The 15,965-nt window shown below is 40.9% G+C and overlaps 1 protein-coding gene across 1 annotated transcript; it reads right to left on the minus strand.

Moving 5' to 3' along the window:
• Window positions 1–5,107: 5,107 nt before the first annotated feature.
• LOC132827861 (uncharacterized) lies at window positions 5,108–15,233 on the minus strand. Its single transcript, XM_060844614.1, has 4 exons — window positions 15,219–15,233; window positions 9,886–10,048; window positions 7,450–7,617; window positions 5,108–5,965 (listed from the first exon to the last, which is right to left on the minus strand). The coding sequence occupies exons 2-4, from the start codon at window positions 10,033–10,035 to the stop codon at window positions 5,216–5,218; spliced, it is 1,068 nt and encodes a 355-aa protein (XP_060700597.1). The 5' UTR covers window positions 10,036–10,048; window positions 15,219–15,233; the 3' UTR covers window positions 5,108–5,215.
• Between the last annotated feature and the right edge of the window lie 732 nt (window positions 15,234–15,965).

Below are 15,965 nucleotides of genomic sequence, written 5' to 3' on the forward strand. Positions count from 1 at the left end.
GTAAATTTGCACAATGGCTGAATGGTTAGCACTGCTGACTCACAGCACCAAGGAGCTGGGTTTGATTGGTAACTGGCTGTGTGTACATTCTCCCCATGTCTGTATGAGTTTCCCCCAGGTGTTCCGGTTTCCTTCCACAGTCCAAAGATGTGCATGTTAAGTGGATTGGCCATGATACACCATCCAGGGTAGAAGGGGTGTGAGTAGGCTAAGTGGATTAGCCATGGTAAATATGGTGTTACGGGGTAGAGTCAGGGGCTGGGACAGGGTCAGATGCCCTTCAGAGGTTTGATGCAGGCTTAATGGGCTGAATGGCCTCTTCCCATACCACAAGGATTCTATAATCATTGCTGGTGGCAGGACATGTTGAGAAAATGATGACAAAGGCATACAGGATGCTGATTTTTAAAATCAAAGACATCGGGCAGAATTCACTGTCTTCCCCAGTGGCAAATTTAAAGGAACATTTAATCAAACAGAAGGTGGCTTTGGGATCCAATGATTTTCATCCCTCAGTCCTATAGTGGGGAAGGTTTGTACTTGGTCTTCCCATTGCCATCAATTAAAGTGTTCGAGAGGCAGTTAATGATCACTTAGTGCTGATATTAACCCAGTTGTGAGTTGGGCCTCACTATGCAGGATGCACAATCCATGCAGTGTTACAGTAGCACTCCCAGCATCAAGGGGGTATCCCTCAGTCAAAGATCAAGCAACCTGGCTTCATGAAGGAGAGGGGATGGGAGGCTGCTGGGAGATGATTCCCCTACCCCCAACCCATTGTACTCCTCCTGCCTTCACTCACTTCAACTCAGGACCAAGCAAACCTTCCCTTAAAGAGACTCCAGGGAGCTCCCAACAACAGGTCTCCATTGCCCCAGACCCCCATCCCTTCAACTCATGTTCATTGTGTACAATGGTAATGAAGTGATGAATCTTTGTTACTGGTTTGGTGTCGACTGGACTAATGTGTCCATGCAAATCACATTCAAGATGGATTTGTGAACTTTACGAGAGGGTGCACGGAGATTAGTGAGAGTGATTACATTGATAAGGGGCTTCAATTATTTTGATAAATTAGAGAAAGCAAGGTTGTCCTCCGCAGAGAAGCTGGAGAGGAAATTTAAGAAGTGTTCAAATTCATATGGGGTCTGGACAGAGCTGATCAACTGAAACTCTTTCATTTAGAAGAAGGTTGTAAACCAAAGGGAACCAACTTCAGGTGAATGTCAAATTCAATCACAAGCAAAATTGATTTTATGCAGTGACTCAGGATTTGAAAGGCATTGTCTCAGTATTGCTGGGGGCAGATTTATTTGAGTCATTTTCTGCTTTGCTTTGGATAAATATTGAAAAAGAAAAAAACAATTGCAGAGCTAAGGGAAAGACCAGAGAACAGAACATCTGAGCCTCTGTTATAGAGAGACAGCATGGATATTGCAAGCTGAACTAAATACATTGTAGACAAACAGGAGGCTGGAAAGACACAGCAAGTCAGGCAGCATCAGGAGGTGGAGAAGCTTCTCTCCACCTTCACTATCTCCGCAACCTCATTCCAGCTACCACCCTTATTCATCCCTCCCAGCAACCAACCAGGCCCCAACATAGAACTCTCCAGCTTCACTGTCTCCTCCACCTCATTCTCCAACAGACCTCCACAAATTTGTCCTCACCCTCAATATCCATTTAGAGTCACAGAGTCATAGAGATGTACAGCATGGAAACAGACCCTTCGGTCCAACTGGTCCATGCTGACCAGATATCCCAACCCAATTTGGTCCCGCCTGCCAGCACCTGGCCCATAGCCCTCCAAACCCTTCCTATTCATATACCCATCCAAATGCCTCTTAAATGTTGCAATTGTACTAGCCTCCACCACACCCTCTGGCAACTCATTCCATACACGTATCACCCTCTGTGTGAAAAAGTTGCCCTGTAGGTCTCTTTTATATTTTTCCCCTCTCACCCCAAACCTATGCCCTCTAGTTCTGGACTCCCCGACTCCAGGGAAATGACTTTGTCTATTTATCCTATCCATGTCCCTCAATTTTGTAAACCTCTATAAGATCACCCCTTAGCCTCCGACAGTCCAGGGAAAACAGCCCAGCCTGTTCAGCCTCTCCCTATAGCTCAAATCGTCCAACCCTGGCAACATCCTTGTAAATCTTTTCTGAACCCTTTCAAGTTTCACAACATCTTTCCAATAGGAAGGAGGGCAGAATTACATGCAATATTCCAACAGTGACCTAACCAATGTCCTGTACAGCCACAACATGACCTCCCAACTCCTGTACTCAGTACCCTGACCAATAAAGGAAAGCATACCAAACGCCTTCTTCACTATCCTATCTACCTGTGACTCCACTTTCAAGGAGCTATGAACCTGCACTCCAAGGTCTATTTGTTCTGCAACACTCGCTAGGACCTTACCATTAAGTGTATAAGTCCCGCTAAGATTTGCTTTCCCAAAATGCAGCAGCTTGCATTTATCTGAATTAAACTCCAGCTGCCACTTCTCAGCCCATTGGCCCATCTGGTCAAGATCCTGCTGTAATCTGAGGTAACCCTCTTTGCTGTCCACTTCACCTCTAATTGTGGTGTCATCTGCAAACTTACTAACTGTGCCTCTTATGCTTGCATCCAAAATCATTTATGCATATGGTATAGACAGGATAGATTGAGTGAATCCTTAGAAGAGTATAAAGGAAGTAGGAGTATACTGGAGGGAAATCAGGAGGGCAAAAAGGGGACATGAGATAGCTTCTGGAATCCCCGCAGCATGAGAACAGGCCATTTAGCTCAAGTCCACAGCAACTCTCCGAAGAGCATTCTACCAAGACCCCTCCCCCCTCCCCTATCCCTGTATTTCCCACTGTGTAGTTTAGCATGGCCAATCTACCTGACCTGCACATCTTGGACTATGGGAGGAAACCAGAGCACCTGGAGGAAAACCAGACAGACATGAGGAGAATATGCAAACTCCACATAGACAGTCGCCCAAGGCTAGAATCAAACTCAGATGCCCTGGTACCGTGAGGCAGCAGTGCTAACCATGCCAGCTTCTCATTGTAATTTTTGTTCTTATGATATAATTATAAGATGAGCAACTTTAATGTAAAAATGTATTTTACTTAAAAAGAAGAAACAAGCTCTCTCCAGACATAGATGCTCTCTAGTACACCGTGTGACAGTCTAGGCTGGGAATTCTTTGCAAGTTTGTCATGATAAAGGTAAATAAGGACCAACTATTTTCAATCTCCATCATCTGATTTTAATGACAGACACCTTTCATTATGTAAAACATTTTTAAAAAGCGACAGGCACTAACCTATAATGGCTGCGTCAACCACCTGACCACAGATTGAGGAAGGTTCAGGAAATCAGTGTAGAATAAACAAAATGGCCGATACTGAATTTGCCATCTTACTGATATTGGAACCAGTCACTGAGTCAGGTGTCATGGGACTGGCATCTCCTGTTCCAACATGCATATAAAGGGTACATATTGGACATGAAAGGTCGGTGACATCAAACGGGCAAGAAAACGACAAAGGTAGGCGCGTGAATACACAAATAACATAAATGTATTTCAATAACTTTGAGTAAAGAAAGAAATCTGGATAGGTAGCAAGGTTTTCTCTCCAGATTTCTCTGTTGTCGAGGAGACATCAAATATTAAACAACTGTGGTCGGAGGTTAAAACCTAACTCTTGAGTGCATATTTGATGTCATGTTGTATTAGTTTTCTCAGAGTCAGCAAGGAATAAAATTTCTCTTTCTTTTACTCAAGCTAATATCTGTTCTGATGAAGGGTCAGTGGCCTCAAGTATTAACTCTGCTTTCTCTCCACAGATGCTGCCAGACCTGCTTAGTTTCTCCTGCAATTTCTGTTTTTGGTTAAAAATGATCAGGTTCCAGACAAACCCTTTAACCTTTAAATATAACTTCATTGACTATAAGCACGTTGTTTTCCATGAACTACCGACATATTGGTTATCCTTTGCTTGTAGTTAACTGTCTTTCACAAGTCTCTCCTAATTAACAAAAGTATAGGAATTAGAAACAGTTGTTGTATTAATCTTCTGGAATGTTTCAGCAGTCTCTAAGATGGATGATATATTTGGTGGATTAACGTGAAAAGGATAGCCGGTGTATTTTTGTGAGGTCGACTAGCAATCTGTAACTGTGATATTGTAAAATAACATTATAACAGTGAATATTTGAAAAGTAATCCAAATCTAAATTAAGTTTGCAGTTTGAAAATTTAACCAATGCAGTTTTTTGAGATTTAAACTTGTGTTTGCACAGTTTTTCTGCTTTGCATTGTTCTTAATAAAGGAGTATAGCTCTAATTCTAAGAGGAAGATGATTTCGGTGTATATTTGTCTCAGATTCAGTGGGACATTGTTTACATACATTTTTAATTCCCATCCTGTTGTTTTGCATCTTAGTTTCTAGTGGCCAGAATGAGCCATGGAATTCTAGATAAATGGGGTAGAGTATCATCTGGCAGATCAATATAAAATATTTTAAATGGGAGTATACCATCCCCACTTTATTTGCCAATGTTCAGGATATATGGTAAAATTGAAGACTAGCATGTTATAATATTAGGCAAATTATTCCTATCAGCATCAGTGGGATATTTGAGTCTGAAATGACCAATTTCTGTACTAAAATAAACTTAATACCAGTTGATTGAATTACAAGAATGAACCAATTTGGAAAAAGTGACATGATTAATTTTCAAATTTCTGCAGAAGTTTCACCTGGTCAATGAAAACAGCACCATCACAATGCAGGAGGAGTTCCCCTGTCCTTCCCTACCCTCCAGGTGTAATTTATAACAAGCGCTGACCTTAAAAAGAGCCCCAGTAATAAGTGAGTGGAAGCTCCAGTTCAGTGATAACCCATCACCATCGTGGCTTGGAGAAAGTCAGGTGTTTTCAACCTTTAAAAGTGCAAATACTGTGTTTGATGTACTGCAGAGGGATAACAATTAAACAGAGGAAATGCAAATTTGAAAACTGGTAATATGTAACCTAGAATCTCAGTCCATTGAATTAAATTCATTGTAAAAAGCCATAGTAATACTCCACAGCTGTATACAAGCAGTATACTTATTAGTAGGTTGATCAGGAACATGACATACTGTGTATTCTAATATGCTTTCAATTTAGGAATCTTTCCAGGCAGATCTCTTCATAATTGATTATCTTCAAAATGGAACTACACCCCTGAATCTAAACTCTAACAGTTGGAGGTTTCGTCGAAGTCGTCTATTTTTTGCATTTATTAATTCATCATGTCCAATTTGAAATGGGTTACGACGCAGCCTTGTGACAATTTGCTCATGCGACTTCAGAAGCTGGCTGAGTGATTCACACTCTGCACAGTTTCCATATTCCCAATGAGCAGGTTCATGAGCTTGTGGAAATGGATAAAACTGAATGTTTGGGAACATGTCAAAGCACCTTTCACAAGGTGCTCTGGGAATTAAGGATCCAAATTGCCTGAGATCTCTGACAATTTGAAGAAACCTTGGCACTTGCTGATCCCTGAATCCAGCCAGAAGATTTTCAACACGTTGGCTTGCCTGAGTGCTTTGTCTATTAGTGCATATGTTAAATGCCATCGAGTGGACACGAGGAGGAAATCTAAAGGCATCTTGATTGTACTGATTTGCGACACATACTGCCCAGCTAATGTCACGGTGCCATGTATAGCAGCACAATGTATCGATCATTATTTCTCTCTGTCTAGCTCCTCTACATGACACTGAAGCACCAAAGTAATTGAGTGTTTTACCTCCCATATGCTCATCAGAAAAATAGCACAAGTTAATAACTGTTGATACAAAAATATTCCGGCATAGTGTGTTACCATTAGGAATTTCCATATGATTTATCTCCAACAACAGACATCGCAAAACATTATCTTCATGTCTTGTTCCGACAATTTCAACAATCTGTAAAACAAATGTGTACAATACAAAAAAAAAGAAATAACTTAACAACTTACATTTCTTTAACTCCTTTAAAACTTAAAGCATTTGACAAATTAGTTTTCACATTCATTTGTAGCTAAACAGCCAATTAGGGACGATCATTACCACAGAGCAAAATCCTACAAAGCCAGGTATATTAGAAAATAGATTCTGGATGAGTGGTGCTGGAAGAGCACAGCAGTTCAGGCAGCATCGGAGGAGCAGTAAAATTGATGTATCGGGCAAAAGCCCTTCATCAGGAATAAAGGCAGTGAGCCTGAAGCGTGGAGAGATAAGCTAGAGGAGGGAGGGGGTGGGGAGAAAGTAGCATAGAGTACAATAGGTGAGTGGGGGAGGGGATGAAGGTGATAGGCCAGGGAGGAGGGTGGAGTGGATAGGTGGAAAAGAAGATAGGCAGATAGGACAAGTTGCCCGAAACGTCGATTTTACTGCTTCTGGGATGCTGCCTGAACTGCTGTGCTCTTCCAGCACCACTAATCCAGAATCTGGTTTCCAGCATCTGCAGTCATTGTTTTTATTAGAAAATAGGGTGAGTGGAAGGTTGATCACTCACAAGAAGAAAGAGAGTCAGGGATTGTGATAAGCTTTTTAGGGCAACCATCATGAACAGATCTAATTCAGGTTTGACTACAGCAGATTGGTGATGTGACTGGGGATTCCCCACCTGCAGAGGCAGGATGTAATTACAATATTTAAATGCAATTGTCAAATCATGGCAACCACTTAATTTTAGCAGCATTGGACCAAGTTTCCCAGGGCTCAGGAAACCTGTCAGTTAATGCAGGGATCAGCAAATGAGTGTTTCTCCAGCAATGGTTTGAGGACCAGAAAGAGCAGGAATGTGTCCCTTTAACTTACCAAGCATATCTCTGCCATTCTTCAGATCCCATTGGGAATAGTCTACCTTAACCACATTCTTTCCTTCAGTTATAAGCATAAATTCCCTCTCAATCTTACCGCCAATCTACCCCAGCAATCTCTACATTCCTGCTCCCATTTTTAAAATCCTTTCTCTCAATACTCCAAATCAATAGTCCTTCAAATGACAAATGTAGGATATCGTGAACAACTTTCCTACAATGTAAAGCTACTAGGCAGTGGTTTAGCTCAGTTGGCTGAATATTTGGTCTGTAAAGCAGTGTGATGCTAATAGCATTAGTTCAATTCCTATCACCAGCTGAAGTTATCATGAACAACTCTCCTTCTCAACCTCTTCCTTTACCTGAGGTATAGTGGCCCTCTTTATTCAACAACACTCCCCACGGCCCTACCATTAACTGTATAAGTCCTGCCCTGATTTGCCTGACCAAAACACACCACACCACATTTATCAAAATTAATCTCCATCTGCCACTTCTCAGCCCATTGGCCCAGCTGATCAAGGTTCCATTGTACTCTGCAACTGTCCACTATCCCACCAATTTTGGTGTCATCTGCAAACTTACCGCATCAAGTAGCACTGTGAAAGGGGGACGTTTTGGAACGTGGGTGCGGCACATCTCAAAGACATCTGGATACCTTGCAGATAATTGACGGTTACTTTCCTGCAATATTTCTTCTGGATCAATCTTAGGAAGATTAATCTGGCCATAAAATAATATTATGTGCAATATCTGTGAAATAAAAACCAAAACATTTCAAAAGTAGCTTTTCTGTCACAAAGATGTAAACATAGAATGTCACAATTGTTACATACGGAAGGAGGTGATTCTGCCCATCATGACTGTCCTGGATCTCCAAGTGAACATCATGAATTAAAGCCATTCCACTGCTTTCTCCCTTTAATTCTGTACATTGGCCTGGATTTTAAAATGGCCAAATAGTAATTTCTGCAACATAGATGAGAGCTACTCATCAGGTTGAAAAGTTGAACCATTTCTATTTTAATACCAGGAGGATGAGAAGCAAGTTCATGGAAACAGAAACATTTGTACTGAAGAAAAATGCAATAAGCATGGAATAATGGGGCCCAGGTTAAACCAGTATATCTCTAGATAGATTAAGCTACTAGGGGAAACTTCCCACAGAATGAACAGGCCTGGCAAAGCAGATGGAGCAGCACTAAAATGATTGAAGAAAGATGTTGCCTTAATAGAACTATATGTTCTGTCAGCAGATCAGGATAGCATGGAGGTGCAGATGCACAACATCATTCAACAGTTTCTTCTGCATGTGTGGGGCTGTGTTTCACATCAATGCATCAGGCTCAGGCTCTGCAGCCCTGCCATTTCCAGTCAAGAATGAGGCTGAAGAATGAATGAAATAACCAGACAGGGCCCTGTAAGCCTGCTCATCCTCCAACATTCCGAGTTGTCCAATGCAAAAGAATGGATGAGTCTAAAATCTCTGGAAGTGTGTTCAGCCAAGAGTGGTGAATTGATAATCCAATTTCTCAACCCACGATTCCACCATCATAGAAATCAATGTCCAGCAATTACTTCACTCCATGTCATATGAAGAAGGTGTGACATTGAAAAGGCTAGAGGGCTCTGAAGACATCTTGACTGTGACCTTTACCATGTATGCACCAGAGTTTTCCCACCTAAACTTTTTCATTATTTCTCCATTTAGTAATATTATAACAGATCAGGTGTCGTCATTTATCTCATCGTTGTGTATGGGATCTTGCTGTGCATATATTTGATTGCCATAATTGTCCATCATATAGCCGTCCCACACTTTGAAAGCTCTTATTCTTTTAAATGCGAGGTCTTTTTTTCTTTACATGACTCTAGAACTGACACAACAATATCATTTAAAATTGTTTAATGTATCTCATCTCCATGACACTGGACTCCTCTGGCTATAAATTCTGTGGACCGTGATCTTATTTTCCACAACCACCTGATGAAGGAGCAGCGCTTTGAAAGCTATTGCTTCCAAATAACCTGTTGGACAATAACCTGGTGTTGTGTGATTTTTAACAATATAGAAGATTGTCTCCTTGTGACCTAGCCACAACAATCCAGATCAATCTCACTTGTTAATGAAAGCCTTTTCAACCACCTCACAAACAAGATGAAAAAGTATGAAGAAAGTTTTTAAAAGGTATTATCTGGAATCATCTACCTCTATAAGAATCCAGCTAGTGTCCTGTTCAAACTATTGATTTAACTTGATCACTCTGATCTTACTCTGTGTTTATAATCTTATTAATTCCCTTACCATTGTGATAGCCTCTTTAAAATTCCTAATTTCGTAGATCCTAATATGACACAAATACAGACAGAAAAGGAAGATACTCACTGATGAATCATTTAACCTTTTTTTCCTTCTCTGATTTTCCTTAGTAACCTCCTATGGGTCACACTGTGACCATCTCTCTCTCACTGATTCTTTTATTCCCATTGTACGCTCACCCCCTCCCATTGGTCTCACCATGACTCACTCTCACTGATGCTCATTTCATTTCCTACTGTTCTCTCATCCCTTCCCACTGGTCTCACAGTGACTCTCTCAATCTCTCCACCACTCCTTTTATTCCCCTTGTTGTCTCACCTGTCCTGCTGGCCTAGCAGTGAATGGCCAGGTATAGATCACGTGGAAGATAAGGAAGATGATGTTGGAGGGAGAAGCAATGTTATCCTTGCCTGAAGACCCTGGGAAACCAGCTCTTGTAATGCTGCATTTATAAAAAAGACAACTGACAGTTTGTTATATTGGGTGTTTTATATGGTGTAAACGTACATGGGAAATCCTCCTGTCTATTAAAGCCACAAAGCTGGGTGGATGGTGGTAGACACTCCAATGGTATGTCAATCAAAAAAACTTTCGAAATGTAAATGGCAGTTATCAGTTAAACAATATGTTTGTTAGAGGGGACATTATCAAATACTTTCCACATTTGATGATTATTTAATCTATAAATTTAAAAAGAATACCTCTTTGAAATAGTCTCTTGCCCTTTCTTGTTGAATCTTGTTCTCTCGTACAGCAGTTGCAAGGAAACTCCGAACCTTGTCCAAAAACTGATGTCCACTCTTGATAAAGATTTGAATACTCGGATTTTCATATCGTATAACCTCCGGCATTCTCCTTTCAGATCTGGAAGTTAAATAGTTTACTGAAGATGGAATATTCCTATTTTATACCAATTGAAAGGACTATATTTTCTACCCATTTTGTTGCCTCTTTTTGTTCAGTGTACATGTACAAAGAATGGGCTGATAAATTCAACCACTGTAGTACTGTTGCAAACAAGTTTCACCAAATCTATCCACCTTAAAATCTGCCATTCCGTAAAATCATCCACTCAGAATTTGCCCCACCATATGGATGTGGCCAAGGTCTTTAATCAATTATTACGATTACTGCCCAACATTCGATCTCTGAAAACACTATTTCTCGCTACACCATGGGCAATCCAGCATTATCCCCGAGGTAACCCTTTGCAATTATGATATCTGCATCTCTATAATGACCTTGCCTCACCCTGATGCTTAAAATGAAAGAATAGATTGTTGAAATCCACAGTGATGAATTACAAAAGAGGTTTGTTCTCACCAAATAGTTGGCCACTTCACAAGAGAATGTTGCTGTGGATTCTCATGATCAATTTGGACAGGCAGCATCTCAACGTTGTACAAATAAAGTCATGGTTTTCTCTTAATATCAGCCTACTCCATTGGACCTGTGAAACAAAGGACCTGACCAACTCTCCAGATCAGCATGATGCCGAGAAATATATGTGCTGCTAAAAGCCTTCCATAAAAATTTCCTTAATTCCATTACCAAGGACGATTTTCAATAATGGACACTCAAATATAGTTTACCACTTTATCCTGCACTTTAATGTAAATTAGAAAGCTGCAATAATGTTTAATGTGCAGCATTGGTAAAAGAAATTGTAATAGAGACAATAATAGAACTTAGGATCAATGAATATCCAAGCTTGATGGTTCCCATTCTTGAGACTAAGGTGCAAAAGTAATGCGGCATTAGGAAGGAGCATTCATTTGAATCTTCAAAGTTCTCCTGACTTCAGAATTGTTCAATTAACTGCAAAACTGCTAATGTTATTCCTTTATGAATAAAGCTCCAAGCAAGAGAAACCTGCCTTTGGTCGAAAGTTAGGAGACAAAGAGGAGGATGCGTGCTCAGATTGGAAGGTGGGACACTTGGCGTCTCTCAGGAATCTGATCTAGGGACTTCAGGTTTTCACAATTTTTTTTAAGATTACTTACAGTGTGGAAACAGGCCCTTTGGCCCAACAAGTCCACACCGACCTGCTGAAGCGCACCCACCCATACCCTTACATTTACCCCTTACCTAACACTACAGGCAATTTAGCATGGCCAATTCACCTGACCCGCACATCTTTGGACTGTGGGAGGAAACCGGAGCACCCGGAGGAAACCTACGCAGACATGGGGAGAACGTGCAAACTCCACACAGTCAGTCAGTCACCTGAGTCGGGAACTGAACCCGGGTCTCAGGCGCTGTGAGGCAGCAGTGCTAACCACTGTACCACCGTGCCTTGTAGGTGATAGTAAGTAGTACATATGAAAGGCATAAGCTATCAAGGGAGAGAAAGAGAGCAATGGATGAGTATGGGCAAATAAAATTTAAAATGGACAAGTGTGAGAACGTTCACTGTTGTCCTATGAAATAAAAATCTAACCTCTCCCTAAACAGTGAAAAAATAAAACCTGCAGAGAAACACGGATATAGAAATCCAAGGCCCATTTGCCCATCCCTCCTGTGCTCACTGAGCCAATATTGTCTGCCAACAGCAGAGCTTTCATATAAAAATTCACATGCATCTGTAATATTTCTTAATAACATCCCTAACTCTAACCTCTTCCAGTCCTTTGAAACCTTATGACCTTTGTGCTTCTTCAGTTGTGGTACTTTGGCATTCTGGATTTTCATCGTTTCACAATAAAATGGATGTGCCTTCAGCTGCCTAGCCACTGATTCTGGAGTTAAACTTTTCTGTCTTTATATCTTTTATACCTTCTCCCTCTCTAAATCTACTCTTTTGAACATGTTTTTGTTTCATATTTCTCCTTATATAGTTACAGTGTCAAAACTTGATGATGCACCTAAGGTGCCTTGGGATATTTTATTATATTTAAGGGACAATGTGAGTGCAAGATGCTGTTGTCTACGCATGTGTTATATGTGTGAAATCTAAATGGAAAATGCTGGAAATAGTGAGCTGGACAGCCTTCGTGGAGAGAGAAAGAGTTAACATTTAAGAACAAAGATCTCTTTTCAGAAGTTCTGAACATTCTGAGTAAGGGGAAATGTTGGTATTCAAAGGGACTTTGCTGTCCCCAATCTTAAATCACAGATAGTTAGCATGCAGATACAGCAACCAGTTAAGAAACAAATGGATGTGTTAAACCATTTTACAGAGAGTTCTGAGGCAAAAGAACATGTAGAGATTGTAAAGGATCTTAGGGAGACCACACCTGGAGTACTATGGCCTGTTTTAGTCAGCTTATCCACAGAACGACATCACCAGCCTCTGCACTTGTCCTTACTTTTCACCAAACAAGTGTCTGCACTCAAAGGGTCTCCTATTTCCACCAGCTCCTGCAGGATGTCACAGCCAAACATCTCCTCCCTTTTCATGTCAGCATTACACAGGGACTGCTTCGTCTGTTACACCCTGGTCCATCTCACCATCACTCGCAACACCTCCTCGCTCACCTATGACACTTCTGCATAAAATTGCAGGAGTAAGACTTGCTCTTTTATCTTCTCACTGTCAGAATTTCCAAACACACCTTCTGGGTGATGCGATGATGTACCTGTACTCCATTCTATCTGTACTCTTCAACAGGGTCTTTGCCCCGTGAATTCTGTACCTTACTCAGGTCTGGCATACCTGTCCTTATACTGTGTCTAATCGGGTTTTGCTGGAGACCCGATGGGACCAGAAGTTTGGGGTGTAAGGCTGCATCCATTTGCCCACTACTTTGGAAACAGTATCAGTTTATTCAGCATGTGCCAAACATCTAGATAATTGCCAGATTGATTGGACAAAACAGCATTACTATAACGCTGCTCCTTGGGGGATAAAAATCTTCAATGTCCCCACAAGACACCAAAATCATAAAGAGTCAGTGTACATTGGTAGATTTTCCTTTTGCTAGAACGAAAGTATGTCGATTCTCCACATCAGCTCCAAGGTAACATTAAAGGCACATTCACTCCACAGTGGCCACATTTCAACAGTTAAAGCAAGGGCCAGCTATTGGTTCCTGGGGGATTTTGCTGTCTTGTTCCCAGTCTCAAAGGTGTAATGCTGGGATATGCCTGTCCCCATTTTCAGTGTCCCCTCGGGAAAAGGTTGCCCAGCAGTGGCCATCGGGTGGGCACCTGAGGTAGGTTCCGCCCCGAGTGGGTATCCTGGTTCTTAACAACCCTATCAGGGCTGGCATACAGCATTTGGGATCATGAGGTCACTGGGTATTATCGGTTTTACCTGTAACTTGCATCGTGGTTCAGTCCAGTTGTGGCCATCCCAATAGAAAACCACCGCTCACCTCATTTGTGACTGGAAATTCCTGGACTGTTTCCAACTTTGAAATCCACTATAACTACTTGGTTCTAGTCCCGTAATTTAAATCCAAGATTAGGTTCCTTAAACGGTCCGGACCAGTCATTGCTCATTTACAAAGCTATAGGTCGTGAAAAGACTGCAGCCGCCTTAAAAGGTCTTGTCTACTCAATGGTAACAAAAAACTTCTGATGTACAAATAATGACCAAATCCAAAGACACAGATATTAGCCATAAAATATTAATTTTATTATATGATTTGTCAGAACCTAATGTTGAACTGAAACTTCAGTTGTCATTGAAGGAGGGGAATTAATATAAAATAAAGCAATGACTGGCACATCATAATCACCAGTCTTAAATACAGCAGTCTTAAAATTAAGCAGAAACAAACTAGTCTGAAACAAAAGGTTATAATGTTGTCTTCCGCAGTATTAAACTGATTTGAAATTGAAGGTTGCCTTTCATGTAGGGATAAAAAGATTAGTTAGAAACTGACAGTAGGGCAGTCATTGCCTGTAAGAAGAACAGGAGTTAATATTTCATAATCTCTGAAGGATCCTTAACCCTTAAAAGAAATCATGTTAAATTTGTAAAATGCAAATCAAATCCAAAACAGTCCCAGATCTCAAACTCCAGGCAACAAAACACAACATTCAATCACCAACAAGCAAATACGCAACCAAACTGAATCTGAAAGGGTTAAACTCTCTGCAAGCTGCAGGGAACAATCCAGCTCTGATTCTTTTTTCTTCACATACACACATTCCATTATGGTGGTTTACCCTTATAAATGTTGGCTGTGGCACATTGCTGCTTAACCAACTGTCTGAGAATCTAAATACCTCTCAGCTGTTCCATTTGCAATTCTAACAATATTTTCAAGGCAAGTTTTTCATACCTCTGCATTCTCACAACCCAGGGGAAATACAATGGTGTCTTTAATGGTTGCCAAATGTGCCCTGTATGCCAAATTCTTTAAAGTCTGGACATCCTGAAGCAAGCAACTGTAATTACAGCAGATTTGTACTAGCCAATTAAAACTAATGTTGGCCACTCGAATAGATTGGGGCGTCTTGAAACATGACGTGGACATCAGGGTGGGTCCAGGGCTTATTAAATGGGGTTTCACCTGTCATAACGCTGGGGCAAGCAGATTCTTTATTACTAATTTTGTAAATCTTAAGATGCTTTCATCAGACTTTTCTGTCCGGACTCTAGGACCCTGTTGAGTACTCACACTAGTATCTTGTGGCCGAGTAGCAAGAGTTGTATCAGCCTTTCTGACAGCATTTTTGTTCCTGACCAGCTCTCCTTACTTTTCACATGACAAAGGCAGTGATCACCCTCCACATTTCATCAAAGAACAAACAGAAACAAAAAGCAGCAAAGCCAAGTCGAACAGATATGACAGAAATAAACTTGATGTAAATCTTCCACTAATCAACAGCCTGACAATGAACAATAAGACTAATGAGTGGCCAACCATCGAAAGTTTGACTACCAGTCACCGGTGACTTTTCCTTTTGCTTTTGCTTTTGCTTTTAAAAGTGCCAAAATCTTCCATAGACTGTCAGATTTCTCTGGAAACTTCTCACACATATCATATTACCCATCTTAAACAAACTTCCTTTTATATATAGTCCTGACTCAAGACATTTACTACTTAAGAGCCGGTCAGCACACAACAATCTACTGACTTACACAGACCCTTGTCGACTTTCCTTAACCCTCGATAATCCTGTTATAACATATCGCGATACCTCCTTATCTCACAGATCAACTTAAGTATCAATTTAAACAATGCCAATCTGACAGAATCTTATTGCTATCTTTTCTCTCATAGGACCCTGTCCGATCCTATTTATCTCTTTTTCTTATAGGACTCCACCAAATCCTAAATATCTCTGTATCTTTGTGTCTCTTATCTTACTGAGACCGATCCTTTACGGGTTGGACTGAGATGATTGACAGTGAGGGGTCAGGTCAACCACTACTTGAATGAGATGAAACCCAGATGGATATGAACAACTCACGTCTTGGTGACCGATTCCCCAACACTCAATAGTGGAGGGCTGAAGGCTCTTACACCGCTGTTCACAACCCGCCCATGCCGTATCTGAGTCACGGCACCATATGTAAATCTGGGCTCCCAAGCGGGGCCTCTCGGTTCCGCGATCGGTCAAATAAACACTAGCAGCTCAGTCTCTTTTAGCAAGTTTTAACAATTTATTATGACGCCAGGCATAGGTTATCTACCAACGCAGGGGTTAAAAACCTCTGTGTACTATGGAAAAGCTGTGCAATGTCTTAAAACACCGACAACATTTATATGTCTCTTAACAAACGAAACAGCCTTAATTGCAAAATTGATCTAATAAAATGAAATGATATGACAAATAGACATAAAATTAAGCCAATGATATTTCCTGGAAACTGACTTGTTTTGCA

The sequence above is a fragment of the Hemiscyllium ocellatum genome, chromosome 25 (genome assembly GCF_020745735.1).
Source record: "Hemiscyllium ocellatum isolate sHemOce1 chromosome 25, sHemOce1.pat.X.cur, whole genome shotgun sequence".
NCBI classification, from domain to species: Eukaryota; Metazoa; Chordata; class Chondrichthyes; order Orectolobiformes; family Hemiscylliidae; genus Hemiscyllium; species Hemiscyllium ocellatum.

What these genes read in the sequence shown, in the direction of transcription:
- LOC132827861 (XM_060844614.1), bottom strand. Translation starts at nt 10,035, where the DNA reads ATGCCGGAGGTTATACGATATGAAAATCCGAGTATTCAAATCTTTATC. An exon ending in CAAGAGACTATTTCAAAGAG is followed by an intron (nt 7,618 to 9,885) that starts GTATTCTTTTTA and finishes TTTATTTCACAG; the next exon opens with ATATTGCACATAATATTATT. An exon ending in TCACAGTGCTACTTGATGCG is followed by an intron (nt 5,966 to 7,449) that starts GTAAGTTTGCAG and finishes TTTGTTTTACAG; the next exon opens with ATTGTTGAAATTGTCGGAAC.